We start from the raw sequence: 24,313 nt of genomic DNA, 5'->3' as shown, positions 1-24,313 counted from the left end.
TGGGAAAATTGGAACACTAATATATTGTTGGTGGAGTTGTAAAATGATCCAACCATTTTGAAGAGCAATGTGGAACTATGCGCAAAGGGCTATAAAAATGTTCATAGCCTTTGAACCAGCAATAGCAATTCTAGGGCTGTATCCCAAAGAGATCATACAAATGGTAAAAGGACCCACATGTGCAAAAATATTTATAGCAGCTGTTCTTGAGGTGGCAAAGAATGGGAAATTGAGATGATGCCCATCAATTGGGGAATGGCTGAACAAGTTGTGGTATATGAATGTAATGGAATGCTATTGTGCTATAAGACATGATGAGCAGGTGAACTTCAGAAAAACCTGGAAAGACCTGTTTGGACTCATGCTGAATGAAGTGAGCAGAACCAGGAGAACATTGTACAGAGTAACAGGCACATTGTGTGATGGCTAATATTGATAAACTTAACCCTCCCCAACAATGCAAGAATCTAAGACATCTCCAAAGGTCTCATGACCGAAAATACTATCCATATCTAAAGAAAGAACTGTGGAATTTGAATGCAGGTCAGTGCATACTGTTTGCTCTTTTTTTCTTCTGTTTTGTTTTGTTTCTTCTGTCTGGTGGTTCTTCCTATTGGTTCTAACTGTTGCTTACAACTTCACTAATGTGAAAATATGTTCAATAGGAATGTACATGTGTAGTATATATCAGATTGTGCACTGTCTTGGGAAGGGAGGGGGGGAGGAGGGGGAGAAAAATTTAAAACTCAAAAGCTTATGGAAGCGATTGTTGATAAATCAAAATAAATTAATTAAAAAAAAGTAAAATTGGCCAAACGGAAAATAATGTACAAAAGCTAACAGGGGAAAAAATGCCTCCTTAAAAGTTAGAATTAGAAGAGAAGGATTCTGGGAAGATGGAGGAGTAGGTCGGAAAATTCCAAGCTCTCAAGATTTTCCCCTCAAAAGAGACAAACTAGCACCTAAGGGCAAACAAAGTGCCAGTAAAAATAAATCAGAATAGAGGCACACCAGGAGTCTTCCTGGGACAATTCCAGAAGATCAGAAGAACAGTTCGAGTATGGATTTGGTCCCATCAAAGATTAAACATCTCCAGGCTAGGAACTGTGTTAACATCAAGCTGCAAGCTGCTTAAACAACAAGCCACAAGCCCTGGGGTTAGCTGGTTTGGGAGGCTGCCTCAGCCCAGCTACAGGAACCTTTACCCCTGAAACTGTGAGGGTAGTACGGTGTCTGAGCCAGGAAGATCAAAGGAACCTCTGCTGACAAGGAAGGTCACACCCAGCGGTGACGCAGTGAGTGGAGCGGGCGAGAAGGAAACGGCCACGCCCACCTGGTGAGCACAGAAGCAGTGGGGCGGAAGGCCCCTGGCTGTGGACAGTGACAGGAGGCTGCAGGTTTGGCTTTGGTTCCAGGCCAGGGGAGAGAACTGAAGGGCTGGGACCAGAGGCAGCTATTACTACAAAAATTCACAGGCAGAGGAGAAAGAATCCAACCATAGAGAGCTATTGCGGGAATAGAGAAGACCGGGGTTCATCTTTAGAGGAGGATATTGAAGCAAAAAAAAAAAACCCAAAACAAAAAACCCTCCTATCCCAAAGAGTAACGTCAAATGGTCACCTGCCCAAAAAGAATTCGTAGAAGAACTTACAAAAGACTTTAAAAATCCGATCGCTCTGGCTGCACTGGTTGGCATGGAGTCCCGCAAGCGGAAGTGGAGCGAAGTGGCAGCGATGGCGGAGACTCTGACAGCGGAGGTGGCGACTGCCACGGCCGAGGGTGAGGGGACCTCGGGTGAGAGAGGTGAGGGTGAGGGGGCCTCGGGCGAGGGGGCCTCGGGTGAGGGGACCTCGGGCGAGGGGACCTCGGGCCGGGGCGTGGGTGGTGGTGGCAGTGGATCCTTCGGTTTGCCTATCCTACCAGACGTGTGGATGGGGGTGGCGGCGGAAGGCTCTGGCGAGTCAGGGGAAGGCCTGGCCCCGCTGCCTGGGCTGTCCACCTCGGCAGCTGCCGACGACGACGACGAGGACGACTCATTCATTCCCCCGGCCATCTGGGACCCGACCCGGAGCTCGGACTGGGACAGCGAGCGCCCGGGGCCGCAGTGCCTGCTGCGGATCAAGCGGGACATCACGGCCCTCTATAAGGAGCCGCCCCCCGGCATGTTTGTTGTGTCTGATCCCCTGGACATGACTAAGATCCATGCATTGATCACGGGCCCGTTAGACACTCCTTATGAAGGGGGTTTCTTCTTGTTCCTGGTTCGCTGTCCTCCAGATTATCCCATCCGCCCACCGAGGGTCAAACTGATGACCACGGGCAATAACAGGGTGAGGTTTAACCCCAACTTCTACAGCAGTGGGAAAGTCTGCCTGAGTATTCTGGGGACTTGGGATGGCCCTGCCTGGAGCCCAGCCCAGAGCCTCTCCTCCGTGCTGATCTCCATCCAGTCATTAATGAATGAAAACCCCTATCACAATGAGCCTGGCTTTGAGCAGGAGAAACACCCAGGAGACAGCAAAAAGTACAATGAGTATATCCGGCACGAGACCCTCAGAGTGGCAGTCTGTGACATGCTGGAGGGAAAATATCTCTGCCCTGAGCCCCTGAGGGATATGATGGAGAAGTCCTTTCTGGAGTATTATGACATCTATGAGGTGGCATGCAAAGACCGACTACGCCTCCAAGACCTTCAAATGGAGGAACCTTTTGGGGAGAAGCGAGGCTGCTTTGACTACGAGTTTCTCTTGATTCGCCTCCGGGCAATTCGTCGGAAGGTGCAGCAGAAACATCAGGAGCACAGTGCTGTAATAGACTCTGATAGTTCATCTAAAATAGAGACTGATGCGCAGGGGAGCTCAAGGGCCTAGATGCCCCCCACCCCATCACTGGGATAAAGAGGCATCACATCTCCCCCAGCCCCAACAGCATCCTGCCTGAAGCAAGAACCAAGGACACTCAGACCCCAGGGTGGGAGTGGGCTGTTGTTTGCAACCTTCTTGGCATCCTGGTACCAAGGACCATTTTCATCCCTTGCCTAGGGCCAACCCCAAGGTACTGATGCAGGAGAGCCCTGGAGCATGGTTCTCTGGCAAAAAACTGATGGACATTTCCACTGGAGCAGTTTGTTGGGGATAAAAGGCAAAGACTGCAACTTCCAGAGGGGGTTGCTCAGAATAGTCACTGTGGATACCAGAAGGGGGGAGGGAGGGAAACGGGGAGGGTGTCACATGACCTGTCCAGGTGGTTGCCTGCCTGTCTCTTTCAGTCATGAAGCTGGGCTTTCCCCTTGCTTAACCCAGCCCAGCCTAGTGTAACCTCCTGGACCTCATTTCCTGTCTGTCACCACAATTTTGTTTTCCCTAATATATAGTCACTGTCCTAGACAGACCAAAGAGAAGGAACAGTGGTGGAGTCTGGGCTACTGGTCAGAAAGCTTTACCTAGCACCCCAATAAAAAAAAAATCAAATGAGAGAGATGGAGGAAAAACTAAAAAAAAAAATAGGAGTAACCCAAGAAAAACAAGAAGACTATGAAAGTCAACCAATTAGAAAAGGAGATCCCCCAGAAGTGTGGGAGAAAGTTGAGCTAATTGTTTGGCATCAGGAAATTATGTGAAGCAACTTTTCATAATCTGGTTACTGCCAAAATATTTTGGCTATTATTGATTTTTTTTTTAATGTGTAAACTTCCCAAAAAGCTTGTTTGGGTTTTGTCTTGCTGAGAATTTGCAAGTATATAGAAATTATATAGAAATAATCTTTAATGATTGGCTTTTTATACCATGACAAATTTAAATTTGAGATATAAATCCTGGAAAAGTTTTTCCTAAGCTGTGATTAGTGAAACTTGCTGTTTGAGGTAAAAAACTCATGGTTTTATTTTGAGTTGTCTAATGGATCATAATAATCCATCGATAAATAAATAATCCACCATCTGAGAAATGCCACGAGCTACTCCGAGAGAATATGATACTGGTGGGAAGTCAGCATTGGGAAAAAGCTGAGAGGACAATTTTAGCATTAGTCTAAGATGGGATCCTCCTGGCTCAGTTTCCCCATTATGTTCCTTTGAAAAGGAATGTTACCTACCTGGCTATTCCTGAGTCTGGCTATAAGGTGGATTTGATACAGCATGGTTGGAAAACTGAGTTATCTGAATCAAACAGAGCTAACGATATTTTATCCTGTCATTTGGACCCTGCAGTCTTTTCTGTCAGATTTGTGTCTTCCAAACTACAGCCCATTCACCTACAGTTGGTAGCAAACAGCAGGTACCAGGCAATGTTTCCCCATTGTTCCCTGGATGCAGCCTGTGCTCAGTTCCAGTCAACCTCCTCTTTGGGACCCCATCGAGGCAGGGCCAGCTCTATGCTCCTTGCCAGCAGGAAGCAGTTTCAGAATCTGAGACCTTTGCCAGTTACTCCAAAAGAATTTGGCTCCCCTTCGTTTGAGGGGGTAATGATAAGGATGGGATCTAGACTCCAGGACTTTCCCACATGGCCAAATCTCTGGCATTCACCTGAGGCTATAATCCCATCAACTGACCTTTCATTGTGGCTACACCCAATATCCCAATTCTCTGTTTCTCTCAACCTAGCTTTACCTCCCTATGGCCCCAGGCCACTTCCCACCCTTAATCTTATCTGGGCTCCATTATCCCTTGACCACATGGTCCTGGTCCTTAGAGTTCTATTGCCTCATAGACTACTTGGCCACTCCTAGATCCCTCCCATACTCTTTCTGTACATAAGGTCCATCTTGTCTCCATTAAGATGCTCTGATTTTCATAATCTAGACACTGCTCAGATTTTTACAATCTAGCCAATAGCTCACAGACGTTCAAATTCCTTAAGAGTCTGGCTAACGTGGTGGATCTTTAATAAACCTTGTCTTTGGCTGAAAAAAAATCATGATTTCTTTTAGCTCCATTCTTTTCCCCTTAACCAGGACTAAACTGCCCCACAAGTTAAAAATTCAATAAAAGTTGACTCTAGAATTCATCTGAGTGTAATATAAGGAGTTGGACACAAGATAGCAGCCTTAAAGTAACCAAAGTAACCAACCATGAAATGATGAAATTAATTGATGTCATTAAATGAGGACATTTGAAGTGTGTTTCCTTGTCCTAAACTTTTAAGTTAACTTCAATATCCAGTTTGAACACAAGATGTCACTGAAAAGCTGTGCTATGTTCCTCAATGTCAATTAATTGGTCAACAAGCATTTATTAAGTGCCTACTTTGTACCTGTCACAGGGGACAGCCTTTGCAATGATACATAGATCAGAAATAAAGTGTCACATATGAGGTACAGTAAGCAGGCAACATTTGCTGAATAGAGCTCCAAAAGGGGAATAGCCCCCTCCTGCCTTTACAGTATTCTTGCACCTTAGTCTTTGAACCGGTGACACTGGCCTCCTGATTATTGCATAAACAAGACACTCCATCTCTCAGCTCCCAACATTTTCTCTTGGTGTTTCCCATGCTTGAAATGTTCTTCTTTCTCATCTCTGCCTACTCAGTTCCCTGGCTTTCATTAAGTCCCAACTAAAATCCCATGTTCTATAAAAAGCCTTTCCTAATCCCTCTTAATTCTAGTGTCTTCTCTTGGGTAATTATTTCCTATTTATTCTGTTTTTAATTTGCTTGTATGTATTGGTTTGCTGTCTGCCCCCTTAGAGGTGGAGCTCCTTGAGGGCAGGAATAGTCTTTTGCCTCTTTTTGTATTCCCAGACCTTAGCACAGTGCCTGGCACATTGTAGACAATAAATATCTGCCGATTAGCGGTATTATTATTGAGTAGTACATAATAAGACTATAAAAGCTAGATGTAACCAGAGTTGCAAGGGCTTTAAATGACACTGAGGTGTCTGTGTTTGATCTTAGATATGTTGGGGAGCCAACAGACTTTGTTGAACAGATTGATTGCCTGGGCCATGGGAAAATCCAGATAAAGAAAGTCCAATTAGGAGGCTATTGAAATAGTCCAGGTGAGAAATGATGAGATTTTGTGAGAAGAGAGCCAATGGCCAGGAAGGGAGGTGGAAGGTTGGAGTCATGCCAACTTAGAGTAGACTTTGGGTGATTCTTTGCATTGCATATTGCAGTCAACAAGGGAGTGGGTGAAAATGTTTTGTTGACTCTCATAACCAAACAGGAGCATAGGAGGACAGGACAGATGAACAGCAACTCAGCCAGAGATAGAGTTACATGGGAATATAGACCTGTAGCAAAAGAGAGGTCCCTTAGTAGTAACCAAGAAGGTCCACTCAGGAAGGTGGAATTAGAACTGTGACCCACTGGCAAGCATGTGGGACAGTTTCATCAACCCATTCTTATTACAACTGGGAATAATTAAGCCTTAAGACTACCAGCCCTGTCTAACAGCAGCTAGTCTAGGCTTAGAGCTGAAAGGGAATGTTTGTACAGCCACAAGGACAGCATTTCATTTCTACTTCAGCAGTAGATGGACCTAGCTGCTGACTGTACTACTGCAGCATTCCAATGAGTTTGACCATGTTTAAGGAGGCCTGTGCCATCTGAGAACCAGGCATCTCCTGATTCTGGAAGTTCAGCAAACCAAGGGCCCCAGGTTGCAAGAGGGTATTGCACTGCAGGTCGACAAAGACTAGCTTCTGTGGCAGCCTATTGCTAAGCAAGAGTCTCTTGTAGGTGGCTAGCTCTCCTTGGGCTGGGCCTGTCTTAGCTCTGACTATATCACTTCCATTTGATGATGGATGATTCTTGGGTTCCACATGCCTTGAGGGATTTGGCATTACTCAGCACTCATTCTGAATGATTGGAATTTCTGGGCAGATAGTGCCTGGATTGTCTCCAGTGAGCCTGTCAGTTCCCACTAGGGTCAAAGAGCAAGGAAGGAGCTGTTTTTCAAGTGGGGTATAGATCAGCATGGTTCCATTCAGTACTGGGGCCACATTGTGGGAGCTGCCACTACTGCCCTTCTCACTGGTGGATTGGCACCTCATGGATTTAAGCCTTGGGAACTAGGGTGATGAGGTCCAGAGTACAAAAGTCTCAGATTGTAAGAAGCCCTTCCATGGGGACACTGGAGAATTCGAGGCATAAGACCTTTGGTCCCCTGAGGAGACTTGTCTGGGGACCAGGACTCACCCTAATCTGGTTTGGTCTCCTTAAATGGAATGAGGGCGGGGGAGAGGGCAGAGACCTTGGTGCCACCCATGTACTCCTCTGAGAGAAGAGGTGTGATGGGGGGGTCAAGGATTGCTCAGTTCACATGACTTAGTTCACTGCTTTTTGAACATCTCAAAAGCGAGGCCCCCACGGATACCTCAAAAATAAGCATATTCAAAAAAGAACACATCTTTCTTCCTCCCAAAATCTTTAAATTTCTCTAATATTATTGAGGGTCTCAGTGTACTCCCTGTAACCCAGGCTTGCAGCCTCCATGTGCCCCCCAACTCCTCACTCAAATGCACCCCACAGTCCCATGTGTTGCCAAGGTCTGTTGATTCTACCTTCACATCTCTTGTACATTTCCCTTTATCTCCATGCCCAGCTGCCCGTCTGGTGAGGGCCTTTATCACCTCACACCTGGACTGTTGCAGTAGTCTTTTGAGTGCTTTGTCAGGTAGTTACCCCCTCCAATCCATCCTCCACTCATCTCCCAAAGGGATTTTCCTAAAGCTCAGTTCTGAACATGTCACCCCTCCACTCAGTATGTTCCAGTGTCTCCCTATCACTTCCACAAGGAAATCAAAAAATCCTGTTTCTCATTAAAGCTTTCTAGCTACCTTGAACCTTCCTACCTTCCATATACCCATCTCCCGACTTCATGCCTTTTTGCTAGATGTCCTTCATAGCTGGAATGTTCTCCTTCCTCATCACCTCCTAGCTTCCTCCAACTCTGCACAAATCTCACCTTCTTTCCCAGTTCACCTTTCACCCTCCATTGTTAGTGTCTTCCTTCTGTGATTCCCTTCCATTTTCATACAATGTCTCTATTTTTTTGTATAATAAAAGTAATTTGCCTGTTATCTTTTCCACTGAAATGTGAGCACCTGAGGGCGGGCCCCTCTTTTCCCATTTTCTTCATGTCCTTACAGCTTAGCACAGTGATTGGCACATGGCAAGTGTTTGAAGACTTCTTGACTGACTGCCTGATCAAGGGCAAGCACTGAAACCTTTTCAGCCTCAGCTTCCTCTTCTGTAAAATGGGGTTAATGATAGCACCTACTTGTCAGGAGTATGCTAAGGATCAAATGAGACAATATTTACAAAGTTCTTTGAAATCATCATAGAAGTCTATATAAATGCCAGCTGTTTCGATTATTGATAATAATCATAAAACAGAGTTAGTAGCATTTGTAACACCTCCTTTGCAGAGTCTTTGGGGACAGCCCACTCCTTACCATGCCTCTCCAAGATGGCTTCAGAGTTTCCTCATCACTGTTTCTAACACAGTAGCTCTGCTCCAGGCATGTTCACATTCGATTCAGCCAACTCAAAGAAGGACAATAGGAGATTCATACCAGTTTATTTCTACCCACCATAGTGGACTAGAGGGAGTTGAGGAAAATCACCTGCACTCCTTAGCCAGTGCCCACTTGATTTATGAAGAAACAGACAAAGAAGACATTTTACCAAGGAGTAAGCTCACAAGTTTACATTAACTTTAGCAATATCATGGTGACTTAGCATAGAGCAGGACAAAGAGTGTTAACAACTTAAGCACAAATGTTTATATTATTATATGTTTATATAATGATGCACAAACATGGTGGAGTTGTTTACAAGTCATGATCCTGGGAACTAACATGTAAAAGAGAAAAACAAATACACCTTACATACACTCCACCCCTCTAAGATCCTGGCCCTTACAACTGAAGTAGGTAACACCTTTCAGGATCCTCAAGCCAGGAAACTAGAACACTGCATCCACAATCCACAACAATACAAACTACAGCAACAAACTACCAAAGTGCCCACAAGGCCCAAAAAGGTCAAGAGGAGAGCTTTCCACCTCCAGGAAGTACTGGCCCTTCACTCAGCAACAGGATCCAGGCAGTGATCTGAGAAGCTTCCTGTTGTAATTCTTGAAGGGCCATGGAAACATTGTGTTGGGCATCAGGTACATAGACACAACATTCAATATGTAACACAGCACACACTCCTCCTGGGGATGCAGTAACAAGGTCTAGGGCAATACGATTTTGTAAGACTATAGTACGTAGCTGTCCAACCTCATTATTAAGTAATGAGAATGCCCTATGAGTAGAATTCAGTGCCTTAGCAGTGTGCACCTCTAGAGCAGTAAGCTCGTGTTGGGTCACAATAAAAGCTGAGTGTGGGGAAAAAAAAGGGCCAAAGGGTAGTACCACTATGTAGTATGTGGGGCACAGTGTCTGTGCCTGTACATGTCCCAGTTAGTGGGTGTATTTGGCAATGTTTTCAAAATGTAGCCTGGTACATACAGTTTTCCCCAGGTGCAGTGACCAGTCCAATTACATGGAAGATATAATCAACTGTATTGACCACAAACCCACAGGAAACCCCAAGGAAGTTCATGTGTATCAGTTTTAATACTTAGGGTTTGGTACCACTAGTCTTCTAGATTAGTTGTATTCAGAGTACTGAGAACCTTTATGGTGTGACATAGGGGCATAGGTGTCCTCCCCATTACCCTAGTATCTGGCCTGGCAGTACATTCCACACAGCCCTCAGCAGGGACTATCAGGTTTACCATAGAAACAGTGGTCCATCCCAGTCTACCCCACACTGAATAACCCAAAGTGGGGTGAGTTTGGTTAACCTGCTCCCTGATAATGAGGCTAAAGTGATGGATTGTCTTAACCTTCTACCTCTCTGGATCAGTCCAGGTAGAGTTCCATGGATGAATTCTCCATGGCAAGCCAAGCACTATACCAGTTGGAATCTTGGTGCAGACCCAATAGGCTGATTTATTGGCCACCCTGACCAATGTGTGGTCCCAGTCCACAAACAAGTTGGGTTCTGTGTGCCTTAAGGACTATAAGACAAACGGTACAAAGTCACTAACAAAGATAAATCCTGACCATCAGGAAGTATACATGTGAGTAATTTACCTTGTGACAACACCACTGCTGGAATGGGGCTCTGGCCTGGTTTGATGTACCACACTGATACCTAGCCCAACAGATGTTACAGAGGGATAAATGTGGAGAGCCACAGGGGGTATGGGAAAGTCTACAGAGTCAACACAAATGTCCCCCACAAAGTAGCATTCCCCTCCTCTGTGCACGGGTACACCACTGTCAGGATTGGCGTCCACGCTGTCATCATGGATGGCATACAGAGAAGTCATGACCCCCAAGGGGCCAACAGAGTCAGCCAATGAGCATCAGCCTGTTTGAATGTCCATGTCCACGTCCAGACTTTTTTTACCTCCTCGGTTCAGTGCTGTAGGTGCTGGCAAAATGATATTGTTTTGCTGTCCCAACGCGATTTCAACAACTCATCTTTAGTCTGTATTTGTAGCTGTATTGGGGAGGAAGCATACTGCAAAAGGACATCTAGTGGGTCCTCACGTCCTCACTGAGGCCATTCATTAAGAGGTCCAATAACAGTCTGTAAATGAGTGGCCCACCCTTTCATAGTCCCTTGTTCCAGTTTCAGCACCTGCTTCAGCACCCCATATTATCCTTCTATGATGCCAGCCCCTTGTGGGTTGTAGGCTGCATGGAAGCGCCAGTCTATGCCCTGGTATTTCATCCAGGACTGTATAGTATAACCAGAAAAGTTAGTTCCTGGTCACTTTCCACCAATTCAGAGCACCCATATCAGCCGACAGCTGCTCAAGTCTCTTCTTTGTATGGGCTTGATCATCATGCTGGGTGGAAAATCCCACTAACAGTCCAGGAGCTATGTCAACACATGTCAAAACACACCGATACCCCTGTGAAACTGGGAGTGGCCCAATATAGTCAACTGGCCATCTCGCCAGGGGTTGGAGGCCCCATGTCACAGCACCATGTGTTTACAGTATGCAGCAGGGGTCCTGTTTGGAAGTCACACAGTCTCGTTTAGCCACAGAAATTTCTTCATAGGTCAGAGGCAAACCCCAATACTTAACAACCTCCCACATGGTGTGGGCCCCAGCATGTTGCAATCTATGATCCAACCATTATGCCACAATTGAGGCTGGGGCACCTTCAAGCCACCTTACTCATGCTAGTACATCAGCCTCATTGTTCCCTGGTGAAGCAAGGGCAGCATATCCAGTTACATGACACATGGTTACCACCTTTTGCTGTCCTATGTACCACAAGTCCTGCATATGTCCATGCCCCACAATGGTCCATGGCTCACCAACCACTGGGAAGAGTACCAGTGGATAACCACATTGTTAGACCACAAAATACAGCCCAGTTGTCAGTACATATGGTTAAAGGGCCTTTCTTGTGGGTCACCAAAAGGCACACGGCTAGTAACTCAGCCCATTAACTGGTTGCCCTTCTCCTACCTCCATCCATATGGTTTCAGTCTCTGGGTAGAAAGGCACAGGCCTCCACTTTGGGAGTTGCCCCAGATAGACTCATCTGTCTACCTGGCTGCAGCTCTCTTTATAGAGGCTTTCCAACATAGTCAAACCAAAAGCCCCCTCTGCCTTAAAAGACACATATATAACAGGCCTTAAAACAGCCTGAAGCTCAGCACTCAGCAGACTGGTGGACACTAAGCTTCACTTTTGGAGGTAGGAACCCCACTTAGTCAAAGTTAGGGTCTGTGCTATACCGCTTCTCAGTTTTTGAGTCCAATCATGCATGGATCCAGCTGTGAGGTAAGTGGTACACACAGTTACCAGTGCACTTTCTGTGATAGGTTCCATTGCAAGAAGAGTGTGGTAAACAGCACACAACTGCTTTTCAATCAAAGAGTACTGCACCTCTGCTACCTTCCATGATTGTAAGCAGAACCCTATTGGTTGTCAGGTTCTCTCCATTTTTTTGCCAAAGTCCCCATCCATATCCCTCTGGGGTCACATGAACATCCAGTTCACAGGTTTGGGAAGTATGAAAGACACTTAAAGCCTGTACAACCTTGATGGTCACCTTGGCAGCACTAAAGGCTCAAGAACATTCCCCATACCAGCCCCACTTCCCCCCTTTATGTGTCAGACCATATAGGGGCTTCAGGCTCTGAGCCAAGAGAGGAATGAATGACCTCCAATACCCCAATAAACTTAAAAATTCTTGCAATTGTTTTACAGTTGTAGGGGTGGGATAGGCTTGTATCTTATCGATAAGTGCACAAGGCATAACCTTCAGCTTATCCACCAAACAACACCCAAGAATTTGACAGATAAGCCAGGCCCTTGGACCTTATCTTGATTGATTGCCCATCCTTTCTCATGTAGATGAGCCACCAAGGCAGGAGCAGTGGCTTCCAAGTCTGCAAGAGTTAAGACGATAACATCAACACAGTGATACATTTTCACAGGTTGTTTCTTGGCCCATTCAGCCACAGTGTGGAACTGTCTTTTCCTCTTTCACTTTGGGGAAGCTGCCTCATGGAGGGACAGCAGTGATTTCAGCCTGATCCCCCTCCCTCCTCCCAACTAGAGAGAGTCCTCAAACACTCTCAATCTTCTCTTCCCTCTCCCCACCACAGAGAGGTAAGACTGTCATATCTGGGTATCAGGGCAACCTGTCCACAGGGATCCATCCTGGGACCCAGCCCTGAAAGAGATGTCAGAGGTGGGTCTTGAACCCCAGAGAGGTCAAGTGAACTGTCACGGTCACCCAGGTTACTAGAACCTTAGAAAGTCAGAGCCAGGATTCCAAACCAGGCCCTCTGATTCCAACCCCAGTGTTCTGTCCATTACATGGCAGCTGTCTATCCCTTCAGGGAGGGGAGGAACAGGTAAATAGGCATAAATAATGTCCAGATGTAGAGGATCTATTTACATGGGAAAGCCTGGCCAGGAACTGCACTGGGGAGGGGAAAGTGGGGGTGCTGGAGAGAATAGTCTCCTCTCCCTGAGATGAAATCTAACCATGGTTCCCTTTAGGACCAAGGCTCAGAGGTCAATCAGGCCAGGCAGGGATGCTGCAGGCAGAGTGGTTCAGATGGGGATTGGGGACAGTGGGGGTGGTCCCAAGTACCCTGTAAACTCAATCCTTGGGTAATGAACGAGTCAGTGACCTCAAGAGAGCTCTGTAGGGGAAAGCAGGAAAGCAGAATTGGAAGTTCATAGATTTAAAGTGAAGGAGGCCCTTGGAGATAAACCCCAGGGGAAAAAAAAGGAGCTTGTCAAGGGGATAAACAGAATATTTAGTAAATAATGATATCATCCCATCAGTGAAGTTACAAAGGGTTGTTGTGCCCTTGGAGAACAAATTAATCTCTTTATTTTCATTATAATGAGAATATGAAGCCCAATTTATTGCATTTCACATTGAGTAAGAGGCATGAGAATGTTTACTGAGAAGCTGTAGTATATGGGGCCAGAAAAGGTAGGGAACCCCTGCTCTGAACCAACCATCTGAACAACTGCACAGATGAGGAAGGACATGGAGCTCAGTCATGACTCCAAATACTTTGTGCTACACTCAGCCCAGGCCAGATTCCAGCTTCTTTCTCACTTCCTACAACCAAACACAAGATGGTAGGCAGACTCCTCCTCTTCAGCCCTCTGTTCTCCTAGCAGATGCAATCAGGCTGTGTCTCTAGAAAGACACAAACAAGGAAAGCCACACAATTTCTCCTGGGAGTGAAACCAGATGGCAATTCCCAGAAAGATCAAAATCCTTAGAAAAGGCCTATTCTGGGCATTTCTTCTCTATATATCCTTTTTTTCACTACATTAATTTCAAAATGAAGTTTATTCATTTTTTAATTAGCATTCTTTTTGTTTTACATTTTGAGTTCCAAATTTTCTTCCCCTTCTTGCCTCTCCTCTACCCACTGAGTGTCAAGCAATATGATATCAGCCATAAATGGCTGGTACCTATGCCTAGTTCCGCTTCCAGGAGCCAAGATGGCAGAGTAAAAAGGCAGTTGCTCTCACCCTCCTCTATTAACCTCTGAAACCCCAAAAAATATCACCCCAGAAAAAACCCTGGAACAGCTGAACCAGAAGAAATATGGGGAGCAGCAGTGCAGTAGCCCAGGTAACCTGTTAGAACCCTACAGTCTCCAAATGCCAATCAGGAGAAGATCCTGAAGCCCAGCTGGTAGAGCAGGCAAAAAACAACACCTGGATCTCTGAGTGCCTCAGTGAGGGCAGGGCAACTGGTGGAAACCAGCTCAGAAAACCACCAGGTGCCTTGGCATTCTACAACAAAGGAGTCTCCCAGTGCATTAGCAGAACTAAGGGAGGCAGCACTGCAGGGGGCCCCAGGCAGATAAACACCCTGCAGCACCCATCTAAAAGGAGCTGAAGAAAGCTAAAGGAAAGGAAAAGCAGGCAACCTAGAATTGCTTGAAAGTTCCAGCCTCGCTGATTCCAGCCCCAAACACAGGTAAGCTGCCAGAACCCTACAGCCTCCAATTGCCAACATAAGAGGCCCCAGCACAAAAGCCAGTGACCAAGACCTAGGCTCCCAACACAAGAAGCTTGGGTCAGTGCTCCTCCCCAGCAGGAGAGCTCAATCTCTTTAAAGGCCAGGGAATAAAGAAACACCATGAGTAAAAAGAAATGTACCATAGATTCATATTATGAGAAGAGTGAAGATCAAGACAGAAATTCTGAAGAGGACAACATTGTCAACAAACCCACATCTGCAACATCACAAAGGGAATATGAACTGGTCTGAAGCCCAAAAAGCCTTCTTAGAAGAGCTCAAGAAGGATTTTAAAGTCAAATGAGAGAGGTAGAAGAGTCCTTCAAAAATACAATTGGCCAATTGGAAAAAAAGTACACTGAAGAAAACAAGTCCCTAAAAAACAAATTGGCCAATTGAAGAAGGAAGTACAAAAACTAACAGAAGAAAACAATCTGTTAAAAACTAGAATTGGACAAATGGAAAAATGTCTCTATGAGAGAGCAAGAATTCAGTCAGAACAAAAAAAAAAAAAAATAGATGAAAATAAAATACCTCATCAGTAAAACAAGACCTGGAAAATCATTCAGGAGAGACAATTTAAAAATTATTGGACTACCTGAAAATCATGATGAAAAAAAGAGCCTGGACAGTATCTTTCAGGAAATCATAAAGGAAAACTGCCCTGAAGTCCTAGAACCAGAAGGTAAAATAACCATAGAAAGAATCACCATCACCACCTGAAAGAGATCCCAAATTGACAATGCCAAGGAATATAATAGCAAAATTCCAAAATTACCAGATGAAAGAGAAGTGCTGCAAGCAGCCAGAAAGAAACAATTTAAATATCATGGAACCACAGTCAGGATTACACAGGACCTTGCAGCTTCTACATTAAAAGACCGCAGGGCATGGAACATGATATTCCATAAGGCAAAGGAGCTTGGATGCAGCCAAGGATCAACTACCCAGCAAAAATGAGCATCATTTTTGGGAGGAGATGGATATTCATGAAATAGGGACTTCCAAACTTCCTGATAAAAAGACCAGAGCTCAACAAAAAATTTGATCTTCAAGTACAGATCAAGAAGACTAAAAAGGTAAATGGGACAGAAAGATACAATATGTTGTTAATAAGGGCAAACCCATCCTACAAGGGAAGATGACACTTGCAACTCTTGAGAACTGTGTTGTTACACCAAGTTAAAGGAGTATACATAAAGGAGGTGGATATAAGTTGACTTTGATATAAAGATAAAAAAAATCTAATCAAGTGGGTTAAATGGATCCAAGTAAGTGGATTAAACTGATCCAAGAAAATGTACTAAGAAAGGAGGAGGGAGACAAGGGTAAATTACATTACAGGAAAAGACACAAAAATCTCTTACAACAGAGGGAAACAAGGGAGGGGGATGAGCATTGTTTGAACCTTACTCTCATCAAATATGGCTCAAGAAGGGCATAACATAATCAGTTAGGTATAGAAATATAACTTGCCCTATAGACAGTAGGAGGGAAAAGGGGAAAGAAAAGGGAAGGGGGATAGGAAGGAGGGAAGAAGCAGTAAGGGTAAAGGAGAAGAAAAGGTAAAGGGATAATAGAAGGGAGGAGGGACTGAAGGAGGTGGTGGTCAAAAGCAAAACACTAGTGAGGGGGGAAAGGAGAAAGAAAAGCATAAATGGGGGGAAAAGGATGGAGAAAAAGACACAGATAGTAATCATAACTGTGAATGTGAGTGGGACGAACTCTCCCATAAAACAGAAGCGGATAGCAGAATGGATTAAAAACCATAACCCTACAATATGTTGTTTATGAGAAACACATTTGAAAAAGACTGACACATAAAGAGTAAAGGTAAAAGGCTGGAGCAGAATGTATTATGCTGGAGTAAAAAAAAAAAAAGCAGGGATAGCAATCCTGATCTCAGACAAAGCAAAAGCAAAAATAGATCTTATCAAAGGAGATAAGGAAGGAAACTATATCCTGCTAAAAGGCACCATAGATAGTGAAGTAATATCACTCCTAAACATATATGCACCAAATGGTATAGCATCCACATTCTTAGAGGAGAAGTTCAGGGAGTTACAGGAAGAAATAGACATCAAAACTATACTACTGGGGGACCTCAACCTCCCCCTCTCTGTACTAGATAAATCTAACCACAAAAGAAACAAGAAAGAAGATAAGGAGGTGAACAGAACATTAGAAAAGCTAAGTATGACAGACTTCTGGAGAAAACTGATTGGGGATAGAAAGGAATATACTTTTTCTCAGCAGTACATGGCACATACAAAAAAAATTGACTGTACTAAGGCATAAAAACCTCACAATCAAATGCAGAAAGGCAGAAATATTAAATGCATCCTTTTCAGATCATGATGCAAATATATATATATACATATATATATATATATATATACATATATATATATATATATATATTTATTAGATTATTTAGGTTCCAATTATTTTTTAGTCTATCTTTCCATGACCCTTTAATATATATAATAAAGGGCCATGGAAGGATAAACTAAAAAAAAATTGGAACCTAAATAATCTAATCCTAAAAAATGATTGGGCCAAACAACAAATCATAAAAACAATCAATAATTTCATTCAAGAGAATGACAATAATGAGACAACATACCAAAACCTTTGGGATGCAGTGAAAGCAGTTCTTAAGGGAAGTTTTATACCTCTAAATACTTACATAAATGAAATAGAAAAAGGGGAGTTCAATGATTTGAGCATACAACTGAAAAAACTAGAAAAGGAACAAATTAAAAATCCTCAATTAAACACCAAATTAGAAATATTGAAAATCAAAGGAAAAATTAATAAAATTGAAATTTAAAAAAAAACTATTGAACCAATAAATAAAACTAAGAGCTGGTTTTATGAAAAAAATAATAAAATAGATAAACCTTTGGTTAATTTAAGTAAAAAAAAAGAAAGAAGAAAAACAAATTACTAGTATCAAGAATGAAAAGGGTGAAGCTGCCACCAAGGAAGAGGAAATTAAAACAATAATTAGGAATTATTTTGCCCAACTATATGTCAACAAATTAGACAACCTTAGTGAAATGGATATATATTTACAAAAATATGAATTGCCCCGATTAACAGAAGAGGAAGTAAAATACTTAAATAACCCCATCTCAGAAAAAGAAATTGAACAAGACATTGATGAACTCTGTAGGAAAAAATCTCCAGGGCCAGATGGATTTACATGTGAATTCTATCAAATATTTAAAGAACCATTAATTCCAATACTATATAGACTATTTGGGAAAATAGGTGAAGAAGAAGTCTTACCAAATTCTTTTTATGATACAAATATGGTGCTGATACCTAAACCAGGAGGGGTCAAAATAGAGAAAGAAAATTATAGAACAATTTCTCTAATGAATATAGGTGCAAAAATTTTAAACAAAATATTAGCATCTAGATTACAGCAACTTATCAGAAGAATAATACACAATGACCAATTAGGATTTATGCCAGAAATGCAGGGCTGATTCAATATTAGGAAAACTATCAGCACAGTTGATCATATCAAAGCCAAAAGTGGACAGCTAGATGGTGCAGTGAATAAAGCTCCAGCCTTGCAGTCAGGAGGACCTGAGTTCAAATCCAGCCTCAAACCCTTGACACTTACTAACTGTGAGACCCTGGACAAGTCACTTAACCCCAATTGCATCACCAGAAAAAAGCAAAACAAAAACAAACAAAAGACGTGTCAACACCAAAACTAACAGTAATCACATGATCATCTCAACAGATGCAGCAAAAGCTTTTGACAAAATACAACATGCATTCCTATTAAAAACAATAGAAAGCATAGGTATTAATGGAGTCTTCCTTAAAATAGTAAATAGCATCTATCTAAAACCTTCAGCAAGCATAATATATAATGCAGACAAGCTAGAAGCATTTGCAACAAGATTGGGGGTGAAACAAGGATGTCCCTCATCACCACTGATATTCAATATCATACTGGAAACGTTAGCTTTAGCAATAAGAGAAGAAAAAGAAACTGAAGGTATTAGAAAAGGCAAAGAAGAAACAAAGCTATCATTCTTTGCAGATGATGTGATAATATACTTAGAGAATCCTAGAGAATCAAGCAAAAAACTACTTGAAGTAATAAAGAACTTTAGCAAAGTTTCAGGCTATAAAATAAAATTACATAAATCATCGACATTTCTATATATTACCAACAAAGCCCAATAGCAACAGATAGAAAGAGAAATTCCATTAAAACTTACTGTAGACAGTATAAAATATTTAGGAGTCTACCTCTGGAAACAAACCCAGGAACTCTATGAGCACAATTACAGAACACTTTTCACACAAATAAAGTCAGATCTAAATAACTGGAAAAACATCAGCTGCTCATGGGTAGGCCGAGCTAATATAATAAAAATGACAATTCTACCTAAGCTAATTTACTTATTCAGTGCCATACCAATCAAACTACCAAAAAATTATTTTGTGGAGTTAGAAAAAAAAATAATAACAAGATTCATTTGGAAGATCAAAAGGTCCAGAATATCAAGGAAAAGAAATGCAGGGGAAGGTGGCCTAGCCATTCCAGAACTTAAATTGTATGATAAAGCAGCAATCATCAAAACTGCTTGGTACTGGCTAAGAAATAGAGTGGTGGATCAGCGGAATAGGTTAAATATGCAAGACACAGTAGTCAATGTCTGTAGTAATCTATTATTTGATAAACCCCAAAACCCCAGCTTTTAGGATAAGAACCCATTTTGAAAAAAAACTGCTGGGAAAACAGGAAAAGAGTGTGGCAGAAACTAAGCATAGACCAAAATCTCACACCATATGCCAAAATAAAGTCAAAATGGGTTCATGATTTCGATATAAAGACTGATACTGTAAGCAAACTGAGAGAGCAAGGAAGAGTTTACCTATCAGATCTATGGAGAGCAGAAAAATTCATGACCAAGCAGTAGATAGAGGACATTACTGAAAGCAAAATGCATAGCTTTGATTACATTAAACTGAAAAGGTTTTGTACAAGCAAAGCTAATGCAACTAATATCAGAAGGAAGGTAGAAAATTGGGAAAGAATTTTTACAACCAGTCTCTCTGATGAGGGCCTCATTTCTAAAATGTATAGAGAATTAAATCAAATTTATAAGAATGCAAGTCATTCCCCAATTGATAAATCATCAAAGAATATGAACAGGCAGTTCTCAGATGAAGAAATTAAAGCCATCTATAGTCATTCAAACAAATTATCTAAATCACTATTGATTAGAGACATGCTAATCAAAACAACTCTGATCACACCTATCAGATTGTCCAACATGACAAAACAGGAAAGTGATAAATGTTGGAGAAGATGTGGGAAAATTGGAACAGTAATACATTGTTGGTGGTGTTGTGAAATGATCCAACCATTTTGGAGAGCCATTTGGACCTATGCCCAAAGAGCTATAAAAATTTGCATACTCTTGGACCCAGCAATAGCACTTCTAGGGCTATATACCAAAAAGATCATACAAATTAGAAAAAGACACACATGTACAAAAATTTTCATAGCAGCTCTTTTTGTGGTGGCAAAAATTTGGAAATTGAGAGGATGCCCATCAATTGGGGAATGGCTGAGCAAGTTGTGATATATGAATGTAATGGAATACTATTGTGCTATCAGAAATGATGAGCAGGCCAACTTCAGAAAAAACCTGGAAAGACTTGCATGATTTGATGCTGAGTGAAGTGAGCACAACCAAGAGAACATTGTACACAATAACAGCCATGTTGTGCGATGACTAATATTGATAAACTTAACCCTTCCCAGCAATACAAGGATCTAAGACATCTCCAGATGCCTCGTGATGGAAAATGCTATCCACATCCAAAGAAAGAACTATGGAAGTTGAATTGCTATTTTTTTCTCTTCTGTCGAGTTTTGTTTCTTCTTTTTGACGGTTCCTCCTATTGGTTTTAATGTTTACTTACAGGCATAACTGGGGGTGGAGCCAAGATGTCAGAGTGAAAGCAGTGACTTGCTTGAGCTCTCCCCCAAACCCACCCAAATACCTATGAAAAATGGCTCTAAACCAATTCTAAAGCAGCAGAACCCACAAAAAGACAGAGTGAAACAAATTTCTAGCCCAAGACAACCTGTATGATTGATCAGAAAGGTATATCTCTCTGGGCTGGGAGAGGAGCACAGTTCAGAGGCCACAGTTCACTGGCCACAGCAAACCTGGAGAAGACATCAGAGGACTGCATCATGGGCAGCTGTGGTGGTTTCTGGACTCCTCAATGCACTAATGCCAAACACAACTTAGAAGGTCAGTGGGAAAAGTCTGTTTCTGCGGTGCTGAGAGAGGAGCATGGGGTCCCAGATCCAGTTCCCCAAGAGCGTGGCCCTGGGGGGCAGCTGCCTCCTGAGCTTCTGACCCACAAACTAAGGTGGAATCCAGTGGCTGATCAGAGAGGGATTGCAGAGATCTCTTTGCCAATGCTGAGGCAAGAATCCCTTGCTTTGCCCATTCTTGGATCAGGGTCACAGTTCTGGGTGGCATTCCTGGGGTGAGGAGGAGTGCTGGTTTGGTGGAGCTTATACTAGCTGTGGAGAGGAAACCCTCCTCAAAGTTACAGGACAGAAAGGAGTACTTGTGGTCACTAATAGACCAGAGAACAAGCCAGGAAAGGAGTAAACACCTCACCCCATATCATACCACCTTGGAAGAACTGAAAATTTGCAGGTCCCTACATGTACTTCTGAAAACAGCTGTACAAACCCCCGAAGCTTGGGAAAGTACATTCTGCACATTGGAAGCAGACTCTTACCTTAACAAAGAGGTTAAAACTGAAGTAATTGGCCGGGATCATGAGCAAGCAGTGCAAAAAGAGTCAGACTACATTATCTTACTTTGGTGACAAAGAAGATGAAAATATCCAACCAGAAGAAGGCAACAAAGTCAAAGTTCCTACATCCAAAGCCTGCAAGAAGAATATGAATCAGTCCCAGGCTTTGGAAGAACTCAAAAGGGATTTTGAGAAGTAAATAAGAGAAGTAGAGGAAAAACTGGGAAGAGAAATGAGAGTGATGCAAGAAAACCACAAAAAACAAGTCAACAGCTTGCTAAAGGAGACCCAAAAAAATACTAAAGAAAATAACACCTTAAAAAATAGCCTAACTCAAATGGCAAAATAGGTCTAAAAAGCCAATGAGGAGAAAAATGCCCTAAGAAGCAAAATTAGCCAAATGGAAAAGGAAGTCCAAAAGATTACTGAAGAAAATACTTCCTTAAAAATTAGAATAGAGCAATTTTTGCTTACAATATCACTAATGTGAAAACATGTTTAATAGGAATGTAAACATATAGCCTATATCAGATTGTGCACTGTCTTGGGGAGGGTGGTGGGAAGAAGGGGAAGAAAAATCTTAAAACTCAAAAGCATATGGAAGTGATTATTGAGAAATCAAAATAAATTAATAGAAAAACCCTATGTCCATACCATCCATATCAAAAAAGCAAGAAAAATAAAGTGAAAAACTGTACTTCACTTTGCATTCAGAGCTCATCAAATCTCCCTTGTCAGGAGGATAACATTTTTTCATCACGAGTCCTTTAGAACCGTCTTGATCATTGTATTGGCCGGAGCAGTCATGCCTTTCACAGTTGATCATCATTACAACATTGCGGTTACTGTGCACATCTGTTTCTGGTCGCCTCCCTTTCATGAGTTCATATAGGTCTTCCAAGTTTTTTCTGAAACCATCCTTTGCTCCTTTCTTATAGCATAATAGAATTCCATCAGAATCATAAGCCACAACTTGTTCGGCCATTCCCCAACTGAGAAGCATCTCCTCAATTTCTAATTCTTTACCACCGCAAAAAGAGTTGAGATAAATATTTTTGTACACATAAGTCATTTTCCTTTTCCTTTGATATCTTTGCAATATAGACCTGGTAGTGCATGCTGAGTCAAAGGGTATACAGTTTTATAGTCTTTGGGCATAGTGCCAAATTATTATCCAGAATGGTGGGACCAGCAGACAACTTCACCAACAATTCATCAGCCTGCTTATTTTCTTTCATCCCCAACAGCACTTGTCATTTCTGACATGTCAGTTGGTACCTCAGAGATGTTTTTATTTGCATTTCTCTAGAAATTAGTGATTTAGAACATTCTTTCACACAACTATAGATAGCTTTGATTTCTTCTTCTGAAATCTCCTTGTTCATATCCCTTGTCTATTGATCACCTCGGCAATGGCTCTTATTTTTATAAATTTGACTCAGTTCTTGTTATATTTGTTATAGATATTATCAGAGGAAATTACTGTAAAATTTTTGATAATTATTATCCTTTTTCTTTTTATTAAAGTACATTTTCCCTGATTATCTCTTTTAATTAGGTCTCTCTTTTTTTGCCTTTATTTTTTGGTGAGGCAATCGGGGTTAAGTGACTTGCCCAGGGTCACACAGCTAGTAAGTCACATGTGTCTGAGACTGGATTTGAAGTCATGTACTCCTGACACCAAGGCCACACCCCTATCCACTGCACCACTTAGCTGCCCCATAATTAGGTCTATTTTTGCTTGGTCTGAGATTACTATTTTTTTATACCTTTTTTTTTTGGCTGAAATATTATAGATTCTGCCCCAGTCCCTTATTTTAATTCTGTGTGTGTGTGTGTGTGTGTGTGTGTGTATGTGTATGTGTATGTTTCTGTGTCACCTGTGTTTCTTTATTGTTGGATTCTCATTTCTAATCCATCCTGCTGTCTACTTCTGTTTTATGGGTGAGCTCATCCTTTTCAAATTTATACTTATGATTACTACCTGTATATTTTCCTCTGTCCCATTTTCTTCTGTTTTCTTTTCTCTCTCTCTCTCTCTCTCTCTCTCTCTCTCTCTCTCTCTCTCTCTCTCTCTCTATCCTGTCCCTCCACAAAAGTCTATTTTACTTCTAATCACTGCCTCCTTTAATCTGCCCTTCCTCTTGTCATCCCATACCTCCTTTCTCTTATGCCTTTTCGCACATAATTTCCCTTTTAGGTAAGATAGATTTCTATATACAACTGAGTGTGTATGTATATTTTCCTTTTGAAACACTTCTGATGAGAGAGAGATTCAAGCATTGCACACTGTCTTGCTCCTCATTCCCTCTTTTACTGTAAAAGCTCTTCTTTGCATGCCTGTTTTATGGGAGAAAATTTTCCCCATTCTCTCTCTCCCTTCCCCCTTCTCCCATTGCCCCCTCTTTCTCACTCCTTCATTAGTTTTCTGAGATCACCTCAGCATAATCAACCCATACCCATGGTCTATACAGAGTGAATCATCATCACATATGGGAATATAAGCAAATTAATTTTATTGAGTCCCTTATGATTTCTCTTTTCCTGTTTATGTTTTTATACTTCTCTGGAGTCTTGTGTTCAGGAATGCTTAAAATTTCTCTGTTTTATTAAATGTCCATTTCCCCTCAGTTTTGTTATATAGTTCATTCTTCTTTGCAATGCTAGCTCTTTGACTTCCCAAAAATCATATTCCAAGTTCTGTACTCTTTAACGTGGAAGTCACTTACTCTTGTGTGGTCCTGACTCTGGCTCCATGACAGGCGAATTGTTTCTTTGTGGCTATTTGTAGTATTTTCTCCTTCACCTGGAAGCTCTGGAATTTGGCTATTATATTCCTGGGAGTTTTCCTTTTGATATGTGTTTCAGGAGGTGATTGCTAGAATAGGGTATGCCATCCTCTACAGTTTTAACAAGCTGCCCAAAATCCTTTGGTGTGCTGCAAGAAGAAGTGACCCCCTGGCCGCG

General features: G+C 42.3%; 1 protein-coding gene across 2 annotated transcripts; it reads left to right on the top strand.

Moving 5' to 3' along the window:
• Nucleotides 1–1,293: 1,293 nt before the first annotated feature.
• Nucleotides 1,294–8,017, top strand: LOC110203736 (ubiquitin-conjugating enzyme E2 Z-like). Of its 2 annotated transcripts, none has more exons than XM_020980200.2 (2): nucleotides 1,294–1,779; nucleotides 1,924–8,017. In XM_020980200.2, the coding sequence occupies exons 1-2, from the start codon at nucleotides 1,695–1,697 to the stop codon at nucleotides 2,868–2,870; spliced, it is 1,032 nt and encodes a 343-aa protein (XP_020835859.1). In that variant the 5' UTR covers nucleotides 1,294–1,694; the 3' UTR covers nucleotides 2,871–8,017. The 2 variants fall into 2 exon arrangements, with proteins under 2 accessions (XP_020835859.1, XP_020835858.1); XM_020980199.2 differs by having other exon boundaries at nucleotides 1,294–1,803.
• Nucleotides 8,018–24,313: the final 16,296 nt, after the last annotated feature.

The sequence above is a fragment of the Phascolarctos cinereus genome, unplaced genomic scaffold (assembly GCF_003287225.1).
Source record: "Phascolarctos cinereus isolate Bilbo 61053 unplaced genomic scaffold, phaCin_HiC Scaffold_10;HRSCAF=463, whole genome shotgun sequence".
Classification (NCBI taxonomy): domain Eukaryota; kingdom Metazoa; phylum Chordata; class Mammalia; order Diprotodontia; family Phascolarctidae; genus Phascolarctos; species Phascolarctos cinereus.
This window is presented reverse-complemented; position numbering and strand designations above follow the sequence as displayed.

Bases quoted from the DNA above. Each gene is read 5' to 3' on its own strand.
- LOC110203736 (XM_020980199.2), top strand. From the start codon at position 1,695: ATGGAGTCCCGCAAGCGGAAGTGGAGCGAAGTGGCAGCGATGGCGGAG. The intron at 1,804-1,923 runs GTGAGGGTGAGG...CTATCCTACCAG, and splicing joins GGGGACCTCGGGTGAGAGAG to ACGTGTGGATGGGGGTGGCG.